Raw genomic sequence first — 18776 nt, 5'->3', positions numbered from 1 at the left:
CAGCAGCGCTACCCACTGCGCACTCAAACCACCTACACCTGAACACCAGCAAAACCAAGGAGCTGGTGGTGGATTTTAGGAGGCCCAGACCCCTCATAGACCCAGTGATCATCAAAGGTGACTGTGTGCAGATGGTGCAGACCTATAAATATCTGGGAGTGCAGCTGGATGATAAATTAGACTGGACTGCCAATACTGATGCGCTGTGCAAGAAAGGACAAAGCCGGTTATACTTCCTTAGAAGGCTGGCTTCCTTCAACATCTGCAATAAGATGCTGCAGATGTTCTATCAAACAGTTGTGGCGAGCGCCCTCTTCTACGCAGTGGTGTGCTGGGGAGGCAGCATTAAGAGGAAAGACGCCTCACGCCTGGACAAACTGGTGAGGAAGGCAGGCTCTATTGTTGGCATGGAGCTGGACAGTTTAACATCTGTGGCAGAGCGAAGGGCGCTCAGCAGGCTCCTATCAATTATGGAGAATCCACTGCATCCACTAAATAATGTCATCTCCAGACAGAAGAGCAGCTTCAGCGACAGACTGGTGTCACTGTCCTGCTCCACAGACAGATTGAGAAGATCGTTCCTCCCCCAAACTATGCGACTCTTTAATTCCACCGGGGGGGTAAACGTTAATATTTAACATTATACATAGTTATTGTCTGTTTTTTTCACCTGTATTATTATCATTCTTTAATTTAATATTATTTATTGTATCAGTATGCTGCTGCTGAAGAATGTGAATTTCCCATTGGGATTAATAAAGTATCTATCTATCTATCTATCTATCTATCTATCTATCTATCTATCTATCTATCTATCTATCTATCTATCTATCTATCTATCTATCTATCTATCTATCTATCTATCTATCTATCTATCTATCTATCTATCTATCTATCTATCTATCTATCTATCTATCTATCTATCTATCTATCTATCTATCTATCTATCTATCTATCTATCTATCTATCTATCTATCTATCTATCTATCTATCTATCTATCTATCTATCTATCTATCTATCTATCTATCTATCTATCTATCTATCTATCTATCTATCTATCTATCTATCTATCTATCTATCTATCTATCTATCTATCTATCTATCTATCTATCTATCTATCTATCTATCTATCTATCTATCTATCTATCTATCTATCTATCTATCTATCTATCTATCTATCTATCTATCTATCTATCTATCTATCTATCTATCTATCTATCTATCTATCTATCTATCTATCTATCTATCTATCTATCTATCTATCTATCTATCTATCTATCTATCTATCTATCTATCTATCTATCTATCTATCTATCTATCTATCTATCTATCTATCTATCTATCTATCTATCTATCTATCTACCTACCTACCTACCTACCTACCTACCTACCTACCTACCTACCTACCTACCTACCTACCTACCTACCTACCTACCTACCTACCTACCTACCTACCTACCTACCTACCTACCTACCTACCTACCTACCTACCTACCTACCTACCTACCTACCTACCTACCTACCTACCTACCTACCTACCTACCTACCTACCTACCTACCTACCTACCTACCTACCTACCTACCTACCTACCTACCTACCTACCTACCTACCTACCTACCTACCTACCTACCTACCTACCTACCTACCTACCTACCTACCTACCTACCTACCTACCTACCTACCTACCTACCTACCTACCTACCTACCTACCTACCTACCTACCTACCTACCTACCTACCTACCTACCTACCTACCTACCTACCTACCTACCTACCTACCTACCTACCTACCTACCTACCTACCTACCTACCTACCTACCTACCTACCTACCTACCTACCTACCTACCTACCTACCTACCTACCTACCTACCTACCTACCTACCTACCTACCTACCTACCTACCTACCTACCTACCTACCTACCTACCTACCTACCTACCTACCTACCTACCTACCTACCTACCTACCTACCTACCTACCTACCTACCTACCTACCTACCTACCTACCTACCTACCTACCTACCTACCTACCTACCTACCTACCTACCTACCTACCTACCTACCTACCTACCTACCTACCTACCTACCTACCTACCTACCTACCTACCTACCTACCTACCTACCTACCTACCTACCTACCTACCTACCTACCTACCTACCTACCTACCTACCTACCTACCTACCTACCTACCTACCTACCTACCTACCTACCTACCTACCTACCTACCTACCTACCTACCTACCTACCTACCTACCTACCTACCTACCTACCTACCTACCTACCTACCTACCTACCTACCTACCTACCTACCTACCTACCTACCTACCTACCTACCTACCTACCTACCTACCTACCTACCTACCTACCTACCTACCAACCAACCAACCAACCAACCAACCAACCAACCAACCAACCAACCAACCAACCAACCAACCAACCAAGCCGCTCTTTTGCTGTATGTAAATCTGTATTTAAAATTCTTGATGCAACACAATCATACTTTGCCATAAAATGCATGTTGACCATTGACATGCAGTATTCACAGTCAATGATTCAATGTTAAGCACTACTCAGTTTTCACATACAGTACTGATAATATTTTCATCTTAATTAACAAGGTGTGGGACCTGTCATTCTCTATATCCCCATGCTGTTTTTGTTTTTAAAATTGTTTTCCTTTTTATTCCCACTTATGTAGCTTATGTATCATCTTTGGCCAGTCAGAATGATAGTAAACATGCCATCCACAAGATCTTGTGAATGTAGCAACAAAATGTGAAGTGCAATTATAGCAAGAGTTTCTTGCTTCTCCATTTTAATTTGCATCAGTCTGTCTAAATTCAGCATTGGATAAACCTTGTCACAATGCAGTTAGAACTGCTGTTTTGTTTGCTGTACTTATATGGATACTTCATTACTCTAACTCCTCCACCCCCCATTTATTTCCAATAATCGTTTTATAGCAATTATATATTGCATACTTTTATTTTGTACTATTATGTTTTTAAACTTCAAAAGTAAAGCATTGGTTGAAATGTTAGCAAATTTCAGTGCTGCTGCTCTTTTTTAAAATCTTTTTCTAAGATGAGGAGGAAATAGGGTGTGCAGAGCACTTCTCACATAAATTACTACATTCTTTTGTTTGTTTACAAATCTAGATTATGTGCCTTTTTAATATAGGCAAGTTCCTCAGCATTTTTGTATTTTTCAGTTAACATACTTTATATCTCAGTTCAAAGGAGAACCGAGATGAATGTCATCCAAGACAAATCATGTAATTCTGTTGGGTTGAGTATGCAATTTCCTGAGAGACTCATTTTGAGTCTGGACAATCTGTGAGCATATTAACCACAAGAAAGCCTTGCAATATTAAAATTTTACTACCTGTACACCACCTTGTGGTTTATTAATGACTCTACGTTGGCCCAGTATGATGGACTGTTGTCCCATTCTGTTCTGTTTTCATCCTTGCACCTTTTCCCTGTATAATAGCCTCTACCTGTTTCTTACTTTGTCAAGGAAACAAAAGGTCCCGAATGAGATTTATTCATGCTGAAAATATAAGTACAAACATTAATTTTCATTACAAAAAAGAGGAAACATTTTGGTGAAAAGCCCTGTTATTGCTGTTTATATTGAAGTATGGTGTCTACTGACAACAAATCTCAACAGCATTACATGTACGGTGTGTCTGTGCTAAAACGTCTGTTGATATTTCTCTTTTTCTAGCTTTGATAGATATCACGTGCACACTGCTCCTGCTGAATCCTGACTTCACTACTGCATGGAATGTCAGGTATGACAATAGTGACACATGTCACGACTCTTGAGTTATATGCTTATGCCTGTTTTTTCAAATCATTTTTAACTACATCTAAAGCATTTGAAATATTTCAGATAAGCTTAATTTGCAAATATTTTACCATTTTACTTATCCATCACATTCCCTGTTTATACATAATATCATAAATAATGGTCTTTTAAAATATTGTGAATATTTTTTTTCTCTGAGAATCTAATTAAAACTTTAGTATTATTTCTGTTTGCAGTGAAGAGTAAGCTATTGATGCCATCTCTGTATTAGAAAAATATGAAAGTCTACCTCTGTGTTCTAAACAAATGTCAATTTTAAACATAATGGTTATTTCTACCTCTAGAAGTTTCCTTTATAACTTACTCAAAATTTATTTTTACCAAGCTGGCTTTGAATTATCATTTTATGTTATGTGTTATTCATAGAATTAGGCATAACTTCAGTTTGTCTCTGTTTTTGGTACAGTTTTTAGCAAACACAATCAATGCATTTTACATTGCAGACAGTGCAATTAACTAACAGATATACGCGGACAAATATTTTAAATAGGAGAACATTAGAATAGTTAGAAGTTAAAAAGTGTTTTGCATATTGAAAGATGGGAACCTCTTTTTAGTCAAAGAGAAATAGAAGATATTCAGCTACAGTGTGGAGGGGCTGGAGCCAATCCTGACAACATCATTTCAGTCTCTTGAATACCCAGTCTTGTACACATTTCCACTGTAATTCACACTGGGCCATTTTTACATCTCAATTATTCATAATATACACATTTTTGGGGATATAGGATGAAAAATGTAATAGTCAAAAAAGATGTGTATTTCAAGGCACAGATACATAACTGAAGTTTTGGGTTCTTAATGTGCTCTTTTGAATCTTCAGATTTTTCTGCTCTATCAATGCAAATGCTACATTTCAAGAAAAATATTGTAAAATAATGAGAATTGTGTACTTGTACATAATGAAGTTTGTTTGTTACTGGGTATGGATGTGATTTTTCTATAAAGAAATTCCTTATAAATTAGAAGATGAAAAATAATGTGTTGTAAAGCTTTCAACTAGGAATATTTGTGATTTACTGAAGTGATGCTGTTGATTTTTTTTTTTTTTGTTCTTTATTTTGCCTTATACAATTTCTTGTATTAGGGATTTGTTAGTTTTCACATACTCCTTGGGGTCAGAGCGCAGGGTCAGCCATTGTACAGTACCCCTGGTGCAATTACAGGTTAAGGGTCTTGCCCAAGGGCCCAGCAGAGTAGGATCGAAAGCTGAATGCTCTAAATCAAACTGCCGTATACAGTATATAGGAGTAGTAGTTCTTTCTTCTCAATAACTAATCTAGTGCACTTAATTAACAGCATCCTGATGAAAGAAATAATGCTATATGTATTCAAAGATGATTTTCACATTACCTTATTTTTATTGTTGAATAAAAAATAGAAAAGTAAAATACCATATTTACGCGTGTACCACGTGCACATTTTTTCCTGAAAATTAACATTAGAAAATCAGGTGCGTGTCATACACAAGGAAATTTTTTTCTGTAATGTTTACTTCTTCTGTTTGGGCTGTCTCGCTCTCGCGTGATGGAAGAAAGAAAAACTTTCGTCATGCAACAAAAACAGAAGGGCATTTTGCGGAAAACGTGCCCTACACGCTTTCTATACAATCACAATGCGTGTCGTACATGGGGCAAAATGGTTTTCTCAATTTTCTTTGTAAAAAATTAGGGTGCGCGTCTTACACGAGGGCGCGTGGTACACGAGTAAAAAAAAAAAAACTGTTTTGTTTGTCGACAAAGTTTAGATTTATCTAATTTATAGAATTTAATGGAGGCTTTTTTTGTATTGTGATATGTAAAAATTCAGAATTGAAAGAAGTTATCCTTGTTTTTTCATATGACTGAGTCTCATGTGGTAGCAGTTTAGCTTGAGCTGCTGCATAGGATAGTTCTCATAGGATACTTAACAGCACTTTATTTGGTTTATTATATAGTACACACGAGATAAAAGTAAACTAAATTAAAAACAGAAAAAATGGAAACTTACACAAAAATGCTTTCCTATACATATTTTCAATCACATACTGTTTGGGGTTTACAGTTAGCCCAACCTGAAATGGCTGTCAAAGTGGAATAGATGGACCAGTGACAGATAGCAGTAGTTTTCCCCCCATTAGGTATGAATTTAATAATTTTGTTCATAACCTTTTCATTCAAAACCAACCATTGTTACAGGCTGAAAAATAGCCTATTTGGGAAGCTGAGCTAACACAATATTAGCAACTGGAGAGCACAGAATGGTATAGTTTTGTATGAGAATATCATCCTCGTCTAATGGTTGAAGCAGAAACTCAATACACCAAATGAAAAATATTATTAACATATCTATTAACATCTCTTATTTCAAACCAGAAGCTACTAATATGATATGTCTTAGTGTTTATTCTCAAAAAAAAAGTATTGGGGGGGGGGGGGGGGGGGGTGGTCTGATTTTTTTTTTTTTTTTTTGCAAATTCTTTATCCTATATGTAAATTATTGTATTTCAAAAAATTACATTATATTTGGTATCGCCCAAAAAGAAATTACCGAACTACAATAATATATAGTGTTTTTTTTTTTCTTTTCTTTAAATCAATTATTTTGTTCACAGCACAAATTTCTGGTTTTAAGATTTTAAATTTAGTCAAGCTTCTGCTTTGCTCAGCAAAGTTTTTTGACATAGCAGTTTGTTAAACATGTCCTCTTTTGGAATTTAGAGTGCATAATAGCCATCAGTGTAAGTAGCCCACTTCATTTTGCACATGGTCACACTCTGCTGATCTGGAATGTAAAAATATTGCATGTGTCTTTAGTGATTACTAAGCATATCACTCTTTTTAATGCAGATTTTTGACAGACCACAGCTGTTAAGGCATTGCCGTGGCACGCTTCAGTAAAACCATACCACCACATTCTTTCTTAACACTGTATATTATAAACATATTAAAATAAGAATTAATTTTATGATTCCTGTAGGTGACAATATTTTGCAAGCTATAGTAATTTTTCAGTTACAATATAAAGTGCACTGAAACTAGATGTTCATAGACAGTATGAAGGGTGGATTTTTTTATTTTTAAACTGCACTTAGTTTGCAGTTCATACATATAGAAAACACCGGGCAGTAGAAATGCTTAGCATCTATATATATAATTCACTAAGCCGCCGCCAGAGCAAGCAAGACACCCATGGAAGCACGCAGGACGGAGCCACACCCACCAAATCTAAGACCATTGGATACAACGACAACTCGCAGAGCCATGCCCACTCGAACGCGACGACACAGAAAAAACGGTGTCATTTATGTTCGCCTGTGCTACAGTCCACATGCACCTCTGAGCCACGTTGACTGCTCATAGAGGCATGTTTCTCGCAGATGTGAATCGCTATATGCAGCGTGCAAAACAGTTTGCGAGTAGTATCCCATGGGATCCTTAAAACAATCCTTTAAAACTGAGGTTAAAACACAATGAAGGAAGCAGTCTTTAAAAACCAATAAGCCCTGTGCCTCTGTTTCATTAGCGTCTCACCTGCTTCACCGATGCGGGCCCTGCAACAGTTGAGACGCTCTCTTAGCAGCTGACCTTCTACACAAGCTGTGTGTGTGTGGGTGGGTGGGTGTTAGTTAGTTAATTAGTTACTCGAAGGATTTCAAGATTTAATATACACAAGCGGTAACTTCAAAAGCGGCCCAAACCAGAAAAGACGGCTGGCAAAAAGTGGCCAACAAATTAAACGCGTGTGCATTGTACTTACTGAAAGCAGTGTTACGGATTTTGCAAATGTTCATTTTTTTTCCCTCCTTTTAGACAACTGTGTCTTTCCGGAAGTGTTCAGCCATAAATAAATAATTATGCGGCGTATGCCTGCAGGAACACGTGCAGCAAGAGAGAGCGAGCGACACACACACACATACAGGCGCGCAAGAGAGAGAGCGCTGGACACATAAGAATAATAATACTCCGTTACATTGATATAGCGGTGTTCTCAGTATTCAAAGCGCTATCCACACAGGGAGGAACCGGGAAGCGAACCCACAATCTTCCAGAGTCTCCTTACTGCAAAGCAGCAGCACTACTACAGCGCCACAAGGCAGTTAAAGAATGCACCAGGCTCGATTTTGTTTTCACTTCTGTTTACAGCGATCGGGTCGTAGATAGCATTGTTGCAGTGTTACTTTTCTTAGTGGCTTATTACATTATGGATGTTTCACATTTTCATTTTTTCCCCTGTGCTTAAAAGACATTAAAAAAGTGTTTCTCAACTGTGACTCCGGAACATCTCAGTACGCAAGCTATATTAAGCGTCAACAACAGAGACTCACTACACCTTAACACTAGAATTACCAGAGTCTACGAAAAAACTCGTAAATCCGGCCCACCTTAAAACCGTTCTCACCTCTCTTTTGTCTTCTAAATGTGCTGTTTAAGACAAGCAGCAAGTAGCTGGCTATTCCATCCCCCATTGTCGCAGAACGTTCACTAAGTTTTCCCAGCTCGTGCCTTGTTTGATTATCTGGGAGTGACTGAACTGCTGGAGTTTTAGAATGGAAATGATAGATCGTTATTTGGAATACACGCATTTCATGTGTGTTCCGTTTCTATAGTAATCTGTGTAAACACATTGCTAAAACAGAAACATTTTCATATTTTAGTAATAAATGTTACAAAATGTAGGCATAAACTATAGAATGTGTGAAGCCTGAAGTCCAAACATCAAATAAACACTTTCACAAAAGGTTCAAGGATACTACAACTCTTTCCGTGGCTTAACGCTAAGATTTGCTGACTTGGAGCACAGAAACCCTGCCATGCTACAGAGACGCGAGTTCGATTCCCAGCTTTGGAGAAAGTGTTTTTTTTTTTCCCTCAAACGGACATAAAATTTATAAATTGGTATGCACTGTAAATCTTAAGTTTAAAATGTCGATCGCGGTTATTTCTGTTGATTAATTCATGCTTTTTACTTAGAGTCAGAACAGGAGCTTGTTCAGCTTATTCAGCTTCTGATCTGACTCAAACAGCGCCAGTATAACTTCACACCCAACCTGACGCTGTTCGTTTTCAAATAATATTGCATTACTTTGACAATGTTTTCTGATTGGTACTATTCACGGCATAAAATGATTTCTTCAAAACGTCACATATATTTGTCTCGTTCTTTTTTTAAAATGTGCGTTGTAGCACGCAGCAACTGGCCACCTGCTAATCTGTTTACACAGATTACTGTAGAAACGCAACACACATGAAATGCGTGTGTTCCAAATAACGATTTATTATTTCCACTCTAAAACTCCACTTCACTCCTAGATAATCAGTCAAGACATGAGCTGGAAAAAGTTCGTTTACGTTCTAAGTCGGTGGGGGGATGGAATAGCCGGCTGTTTGCAGCTTGTCTTTATCAGTACATTTAGATGACAAAAGACGCTGGCGGAGAGATGAGAATGGTTTTAAGAAGCAATTTAAGGTGGGCCGGATCTACGAGTTTTTTCGTAGGCTATGGTAATTCTAGTGTTAATCTACAAGTACTGACACTTATTCCTACCGGCGAAGTAACTTTCACCAGTGTGGCCTTCTTCATCACAGACGATCCCGCTTTCAGTCACGGACAGTTATATGTTGCTCTCTCCAGAGGTCTATCTTTTCATTCACTCACAGTCGTATCCTCAAACCCACGGCATTTGGATAACTGTGTCGTTCAGGAAGTGTTCACCCATCAATACATAATTATGCTGCTTATGCTACGCCGCGGGTTGGCTAGTATATTATATTGCACTATCTATTCCGTGACAGCATGTAAATCCTTTCATGTAAAGAATTGATCTCAATAATTACAAATGACAAACTGCTTAGCCTTAATCTAAATAATATTATCTATGTCAATGGATTTCAACTTGTGGTACACATACTGAGGATTTAAGACTAGAATTACCAGAGCCTACTAAAAAACTCGTAGATTCGGCCTACCTTAAATCCCATCGCACTTCTCTGTCAGCATCTTTTGTCCTGTAAATGTGCCGATAAAAAAAAGCAGCAAGCAGCCTGCTATTCCATCCCCCCACCACCGCAGAACTTGCAAAAAGTCCTCCCAGCTCATGCCTTGATGATCTGGGAGTGAAGTGCTGGAGTTTTAGAGTGGAAATAATAGATTATTTGGAACACATGCATTTCATGTGTGTTCCGTTTCTACAATAATCTGTGTAAACACATTGTTAAAAACAGAAACATTTTTCATATTTTAGTAGTAAATGACAAAATGTTGGCATAAACTATATAATGAGTGAAGCCTTAAGTCCAAAGATCAAATAAAACACTTTTACAAAATGTTCAAGGATGAAACCGTGGTGTAGCGGAATGATTTGCTGACTTGTAATCAAGAGTCCCCTGTTCGATCCCGACTGCCTCCTATATTTGCCATTTTCAGTAGTGAGCTGCTCTTATTGTTAATATTATACAGTACATACATACATTTGGTTTGAATATCTACAGTTATTCCCAGTTTCAATAACAACTAACAGCGTCAGATCCCTAGGGCGGTAGTATGTATCGTGATCGTGACTGAGAGAGTAAAAGTGGTATAAATGGACACCATCTGTTACAGACGCAAACCAAATGGGGGGATGGAATAGCAGGCTGCTTGCTGCTTGTCTTTATCGACACATTTACAGGACAAAAAGACGCTGACGGAGAGGTGCGATGGGATTTAAGGTGGGCTGGATCTACGAGTTTTTTCGTAGGCTCTGGTAATTCAAAGATATTACACGAGGGAAAACAAAAAAGTCCTGAGCAGCAAGCATGAGAAAAGGCAGACAGAAAGAGAATCCCACTGCGCAAGAAAGAGAGCAGTTGCTGCTGTTGCAAATGATACCTAAAGAAGCCTAAAAATACTGCGGCATTTTCAAGAGATAAAAAAAGCTTTCATTACTAATACTTTTATCTGTTTAATGAATTGGTTCATGATTAAATAATACCCAGTTGTGCTCAGAATCTAAAAATCTAAACTCTGAAAGTTCCACCACACTTTTAATTAGTATAAGCCCTAATAGGGTCTAACTTTTTTGTTGCGTCTAAAAGTTTGCTTGTAAACTCTTAATCTTTCTTCTTCTGCGGATAATAGGGGTAAACTTTAAAGATGCCAACATTCTTGTGGCGACAATATAATCTAATTTAGGGAGTTTATGGGAGATTGACTTTTCTTGTTCAAGGCAGTTATTTCAGTACCGATTCTTAACCCACAATATTGCCCCATCAAAAAAATGGCTGGATTCCCCTTATTTAGTGCATAGTTCATTCTTCTCTGCCATAGCCTCACAAAGCATTTCCTATATTCCATAACAAAGTTTAACAACATATGGAATAATCTTGGTGCGTTTGCCTTTGTAGAATGGTTCAGCAGTAATTGTGAAAACGAGAAATTAGGCAAAATGTTGACTTTGAACATGTTTTAGGATGCAATTTCTTTGTTTATTCTTGAAGAATATTTAGGGCTATTGTTCTGATGGAAAGTTCATTTAAGCATTTGGCCCAAATGCCTTTAATTCATTGTATAGTTTGTTGTTAAATTGGACCTAGCAAGGCTCTTGGGGTTAGTTGCAGCATATCATCGCCACATAATCAACCATTCATGGCCATATGGGTATGAAGTTTACTATATTATATGTGTTTCTGTCTCGACCTTCCTGCACTATTGGATTTCAGTCAGACTGGCTTGAAGCTTCTTGACATTTTGCTACATAGACATTTACCTAAAATCTAAACAGCTCTTCTGCTAGGGCTGTTGGATTCTTTTTGTTTCCTTAACACATTCTTCATTTTGAGTGAGTTTATGCAGTTTTATCCCCTTTTGTTGTAAGCATTTTTTAATAGTTTTGTAGGACTAAATTAAACCATTATATAGCCAAGCCATAAATTTGACTTTTTTTTAATCCATTTCATATGAAGGTCAACATTTTTTTAATCCATTAGTAGATCTCCCCAACCTGCAAGGAAGTTCAACAGTGTTCCTTATTATGAAGATGTAAAGCTTTTGAAAGGAAAATTTTATCACACATTTACTTTTTTAAGCTTTAAGTGCAAAACTTTTTATGTATGTTTTTGAGATAAACAGTTACACGGTATTTGACATTTGTTTTGAGAAACATGCAGTAAGAAGTTACAGGGCATAAAATAAAGCTTATTTTTTTGTTTATACAGGGGGTCCTCGGGTTACAACACAGTTCCGTTCCTACAACAGTGATGTAACCCGAATTTTGGTGTAAGTCGAAGCACACCCTAGCCTAAGTCACTTACCTATCCTAACACATTTGCAAAATCATAATCTAGAACATAAAAACACAACTAAGCCACAGGAAAAGGACATAAATATACTGTACACTGTACTGTAGTAACAGGAAAAAATGAGTGTAAAAAAAAAAAGCCTTACCTTTATTTAATAAACTTTATAAGTTTTTATGGTAGTGAGCGTTGTAAACTTGAAACATCGTATGTTGAGACGTTGTAACCCGACGACCCCCAGTATATGGTTTTGTTCAGTTTTATCAAGTGGCTATAACTGCTAAACCCACTGTATAATTCTCGTTGTGCAGATTTCTCAAGTTACTTGTCTCAACGTTTTATGTATTTGCATTTTATTTGTAGGAAAGAGCTGATTCAGTTTGGGGCATTAAGTCCGGAGAAAGATTTGTATCTGGGAAAACTTGCATTAACCAAATTTCCGAAGAGTCCTGAAACTTGGATTCACAGGTTTGTGTGTGTATTAGCACTAGTCATGTACTTTTGTAAACAACAAATAAAATTCTCAAAGTAAGTTTAAAAGAGAGAGAGGGAGAGAGAGCTATACTCTTGGTTTTTATCAACAATGAAATTAAATCGCCATGTAATAGTATGTCAGAGTTTACCAACAGTCTTGAGTCGGTGCAAGCTTGCCCTGAAAGCTAATAGCTAATTGTATAGATAAGATCACCCTTGGCACCAGAAGTCTTTTTTTAGATGAAGTAAGAAGATTAATTTTAGGTATCGCTAATAACAAAAGCACATCTTTCACCTTGGAGAAAAAGCTTCTACCCTTGAGAAAACTTAATGAACTTAGGGTTTATATGCAGTTTTGAATAATTTTATGCTAGAAAATTATCAAAAATTATTTTTATTATATTAGGTTCTGAGTTTTAAATGCAAATCGAGTATGATTGATGCTATGTCTGTTCTGAAAAAAAAGTCTTTTGTTTCATATACTATTTATATATTTATTTAAAATACACACACATATACAGTCAGTCACCAAATTAAAAATAACCACTTTATAAATAATAGAATATGAGAAGAAAGTCATGTAATGCCCTTTTTCATCATCAAAGCTACAATGAAGCTGATTTTTGTGCGGTTACACAGGCCGAGTCTGTTTAGTGATTTTGAGATGTGTGTCACCAGTTGTAACTGTCTTTCCTGCAGTACGCAGCAGTGATGGGTGATTAGTGTGCCAGGCTAGATGTTGGTGATGTGCAATCACTGTCTCGGCCATTCTTACCGCTGATGCTGCATTCATATTAATATCAAACACTTTTGGGTTCATAAGTTCAGAATACAGCAAGTAGTGTACTGCTTTTATTTTTCCACTATTTTATGAATATATATGCATATGTACTAATTCTTGGTGGCTTTGTTTCATAGGCGATGGGTTTTAAAAAGACTGCTCCAAGAGCACTGTCCTCATAGTTCACTTGCAAAAGATCAAAACAGAGATGTGACAACAGCACAGTCTGCAAAATATCAGGAAATTTTGCACGATGAGCTGAAAGTGTGTACTGATGCTGCAGGAAGGTACCCAAGTAATTACAATGCTTGGTCGCATCGCATCTGGGTTTTGCAGAATATGGCTGAAGAAGACAGCAAGGTAAACTGTCCACCTACCCATTTCTGAATATCTCCTTTTATTTTGTATGGTGCTGGTAGAATTCAGTGAGGTAATAAGAACTCTTGCATCTCTTATGATAAGGAAGAAATGAAGCAACTTTTTTGATATTCAAGGTTAATTTTAAAGAAGACTTTTTTCTGTTTCTTAGGTTGATTTCAACAAACAAGTTATGGTATCTAGTTATTAAACAAGTAAAAATCAAATGCAGCAGCTGAATTTATGTTAATATTACAGGACCTATTTGGAGAACACTGTTTTGGGGCGAACTCATTTGTTTACTATGCATGCTTTTTGTTCAGGTTTGTAATGTATTTTCATGTTTTGTGGCCTTTAAATGTTTTTTATAACCTGTTCAATATGATTGCCTTTGCAGATAATTTATGATGAGTTGTGCTCTTCTAAATACTGGGTTTCCATGCACATATCAGATCACAGCGGCTTCCATTATCGACAGTTTCTTTTCAAGTCATTGATCAGAAGATCCAATTTTATATTGGACAAAACTGTTTCTGCACCTTCCTTACCAACTGATCACTGTGCAAGTCTTCCAAAGGAGGAATCAAGTTCTGAAATTCAGACATGGTCACTTCAGGGCCTCTTTGATGAAGAATTGGACCTTTGTAATGATCTTATTGAGTCTTACCCAGGTCATGAGGCACTTTGGTGTCATAGGTAAGCTTTACAAACGAATGCATAATGCACTTACATTATACCCCTTTCTTTAATCATCCAGAGACTAGGGTTTGAATGTTTTCAATTTTGTATTACTTTGTTGTACAACATGTTAACAAACTGAACACATCTCTGAAATATGAATTCTAACATAATAAACATTTAAATTTTATCTTTTACATTACGAGGTGTAAATAAAATAAAATGCTATGCACAATAAACTTGTACCCTGTTTTTTAAGTGCATGTACTATAAAAGTATTAGTGTAATTCTATAGTTTTGAAATTTGCAGTAATTTAGGAAATTAAATTTGTTGTTCTGGCATGTACTTGTAATGTAAGTACTACTACCAATTAAGAACATACTGTTAATTTTTTTTTTTTTTTTTTGTTTTTGTGCAAAAAAGACGTCTGGTTTTCTTCCTTTGGCATCATTGGAGCAGCGACCACCATTCTTGTGGCACCCCAGGGAAAACATCATTGAATGGCACAGATGGATCACTTGGGTTATCGCACACAACAACAATGGTTAACAAGGCTTCACAGGTCATGGATGTGGATTGCTTAATAGATCCCAGCCTGCAAAGCTATTCACAGGAGACTAAACGGCTTAAACGGGGTCCTCAACCGGACTCTCATAAGCTCTTAGCAGAGCACAGGTTTGTTTCTAAAATCTTGTCAGACTGTGGGAATATGGACCAAGTTCGTTTTGCTACTTCATACAAAAAATGGCTGGACTCTGTTATAGGTCAGCTTTAGGGGATATAGTTGGCAAAGTGTTAACTGTAACACTCAGAACCCCTTCGGAGGAACATTTTTTGTTGTTTCTTTCAGCCATGTGTTTTCTTCATTCTCTATAGAATTCTGCATTGCTCCAGGTGTTCCAGCTTTTCATGGAAATATTAGCAATTATCCACATAACTGTCTGTAGCTCTTAAAATGTAAGCAGCAATTTTACAGTTTTCCTGTGTTAGGTAAGGTTCTTGGTTTACTATCATGTTCCAGTTATTTATTTTCTTCCCCAATTATCTCACAAAAAAACATCTTTTTTTAAGTGTTTATTGCATTTAAGCTATAGGTTTACATGTTTTTTTTCTTTATCAGACAATGTTGGGGGAAAAAAAAATCTTTCATTTTGAGAAATCAAAACACTTCCTGTATAACTAGCAGCCACTGGAAAAATGTAAAGATCTGCTATTCTGGTCTGCTGGAGACTAAGGGTTAAGTATTGCTGAACGTTGCTCAGGTCATTAGGCACTTTTGGTACTATAGGTATGCTGTTAGAAGGAGTCTGCAGTGCATTTATGTTTTAAATTTGTTGAAGCACTTAAAGATTAGCTAGCCATAATAAGTACCTTGTTAAACATGGTGCTTTGTAGTACTTTAAAATCACATTTAAGCAAAGTCCCATTATGAGTCAAATGAATAGTGATAATCTTTTTGTCTAATACACGTGAGAGGACTTTTAAGCATTTAAACTGTCCAGGAGTTAAGTTTCACTTTTGCTACTATGCGTATTTAGTGTTTCCTTAGATGTTTTCTAGGTAGCTAGGTCAGCCCCCTACCTTTTAGAAATTGGACTTTAAAAAATATATGGAACAATATCCATCCAAGTCAACATTTTAACATTTGTAGCTTTTAAGAAATCTGTTTCACAGTACCATGTAATATTGATTGTTGTTTGGTCACATAAGTACTGTATTTTTAATAGATCTGTTTTGTTCAGTTGTAATAAGATTCATATATTTGTTAGGTCCTGTTTTACATAATAGCCTTATGAATGCCTCTCTGGCTAATTTATAATTTGTGAGGCATCAAGCAGATTTAACTGCAAGAAAATATATTTAAAGAAGATACAGTTCTTTGTAGAGATTAGGCTCCTAAGGCAGGGCTTTTGTGATTGTATTCAGTGTAGCAGTGCTAGTTTGTTTTTTTTTTTTGTAACATGTATGTCATATTTGTAAAACAAAAGGATGCACACATAAAAACTTATCCTCAGCCAAGTAATTCTTCTGAATGATACTCTTTTTCCAGTTAAAACAGATATTTAGGCCATTTATCCAAAAGTAAAAACTGTCATACATTAAAGGACTACAGTTGGTCAGTTTCCTCCACATGATACATCAGAATTTCTACTAAAATGATGGATTATGCATGACCTCAGCATTGTCGAGATTTCTGTGAGATTTTTCCTCCTTCAGTCTGTTTCAGGTCATGGGTTCTGTAACTTTTCAATTTCCTTTCAGTGCTTGACCCTTAAGGAGGAGTCTGGAGCACAAAACAAATGGTAGTCTACCCAAACAGCAAGGATTATCATCTATGTGTCATTCTCATGGTTGCTTTCTTATCTTTCTCTGTTTTTGTATGCTCATTTTCATATTTTATTTAAACTTTCAGTTAATTGGAGACAGAGTTTCTACTTTATCTGTTGGAGGTCTTTAGTGGTAGAGACATCCTCATCTACACAGCGGACAAAGTCTAGCATAAATAGCGTTGAAAATCTCTGCCCTTTCCATTTTTTCCTTTAAACCCTATGCTAATAGTGAATTTCAAATACACTTTAAAAGTACATATATTCACATTTATTTATTGTTACTGCATTTAAATCTGATATATTTATACATGTGGAAAACGTACTTTTTAGTTTACTTTTCAGTACCTGCATTTGTTCCAGTATGGCATTAATTTTAATTTCTATTGTTGGTTGCTATCATCTTTTTCCAGTTTTTATCAGGCTTTTTTTTTTTTTTTTATCTTTCTTGTATTTTTTTTTTGTGGATGCTCGGTGAAGTATACCTTATTCTAAATTTTTTTTCCACTTTAAACTTTCTGCCATGAAATATATGGTGGGAGTTTTGTTGATTGTTTTTGTTTTTTTATTTTATTTATAAATGGAATCTAAAGGAATAAATAATATTCTAGCCAATTATTTTACAAAACTAGAAATGGCAAAAAAGTGAAATTCAGGAGCAATATACAGTATACTGTTATCTGCGTAAAATGCATTTGTTATATGGGCATAATTTCGTTTCCGCAGTGCTAAGCTGAAACATAAGAATCTGGAGCAGCACACCAACTCAGGAAAGTCATACTCAGCTTTTGGGTAGTGTTGCATTACTGTTTCAAGGATATTTAGTTATATATTATATTTAATTTTATTTATATATATATATATATATATATATATATATATATATATATATATATATATATATAGTGAATTTAAACTTTATAGGAAATAATTTTGTTGAGGAATTGCTGCCATTCTCTCCTTTAAATATAGTTTTTGTTACTGAAGAATTTTCTGAAGGGGAATTTGTAATTTAAATGGGTCTTAGGCTTTGTTTCACAGATTTTTCCATCTGAAAAATTCTCCCAGCTCTTTTTTTTATTTATTAAGTTATTTAATGTGTTTTTCCCATTCAGCATCTTATGAGTATATCTTTCTGGTGCTGACGACAGATTAGATGCTAGGTTCAGTTTTATGTTGTGTAGACTGGAAACTGAGGAGAACTAAGCACAATTTACATATTTACTCTGTCTTTTTTAAATATGCACATTGTTTTCATGTGTTAATCTGTGCTGTTTTTTGTTCTAAATGTACAAGTACTAAATGCACACTTTCCACTGATGTAAGATGACAAGGTGGAAATTGATATGTGTTTAAAAACATTTGCTGCTTCCTAGATAAATCTTATACAATATATTAGCCTTCAATGCTTTTCTTTCAGCACAAATTAATGTAAAGTCTGCATTTATCTACTACCAGTTTGTAGTTAAATAAGTTAATATGTTATTAGGTTGCAGATTTCAACAGCAAATATGTATTTATTGAAGTAAAATGCCTTTTTGGCCATGCTGGTACTTTTTGAATCTGGACAGTGTAAAAATAAGTTAGTACTATTATTCCAGTTTTTTTTTTATTTTTTATTTTTTTTGAGAAATTGTTTCTTTAGAGTCAAATTCATTTAACTGTAGCACTGATTTGATGTGCAGATTTAAGTATTTACTGCTAACCACCAATTCAGTAAACAATGTAAATGTTACTTTGAAGTTTTGTTTTTTGTTTTTCATATTTCATATGGTGGAATTAACATGGACAGCTCTCAGCTTAGCATTCTTCACAAAGCATCTCAAACAATGTTTAATGTGACATTGAAAGTTTAATGTGGGGATGCACTTAATGAACAAACAAAAACAAAAAAGTGCAGCAAATTGAAATGAATGTTCAGTGTGTGCTTTCTTACAGTTTGGAAAACCGAATCAAACTCTAAAGAAGTTAGGTGCTACATTTTATGACAATTATTAGAAAAGTTTATTTTGTTAACTTCTCACTGTT

General features: G+C 35.9%; 1 protein-coding gene across 1 annotated transcript in view; it reads left to right on the top strand.

Annotated features, from left to right (window-relative positions):
- Positions 1–18330, top strand: part of ptar1 (protein prenyltransferase alpha subunit repeat containing 1) — a 56575-nt gene extending 38245 nt beyond the window's left edge. Inside the window, exons 3-7 of the mRNA XM_028802336.2 lie at positions 3732–3798; positions 12494–12598; positions 13523–13745; positions 14140–14438; positions 14845–18330. Coding sequence (XP_028658169.1) covers positions 3732–3798; positions 12494–12598; positions 13523–13745; positions 14140–14438; positions 14845–15196 — 1046 coding nt within the window. The 3' untranslated portion in view covers positions 15197–18330. The remainder of the gene's footprint in view (positions 1–3731; positions 3799–12493; positions 12599–13522; positions 13746–14139; positions 14439–14844) is intronic.
- Positions 18331–18776: the final 446 nt, after the last annotated feature.

The sequence above is a fragment of the Erpetoichthys calabaricus genome, chromosome 5, assembly GCF_900747795.2.
Source record: "Erpetoichthys calabaricus chromosome 5, fErpCal1.3, whole genome shotgun sequence".
NCBI classification, from domain to species: Eukaryota; Metazoa; Chordata; class Cladistia; order Polypteriformes; family Polypteridae; genus Erpetoichthys; species Erpetoichthys calabaricus.
The sequence above is the reverse complement of the archived record's forward strand: the minus strand, read 5'-3'. Positions and strand labels throughout refer to the sequence as shown.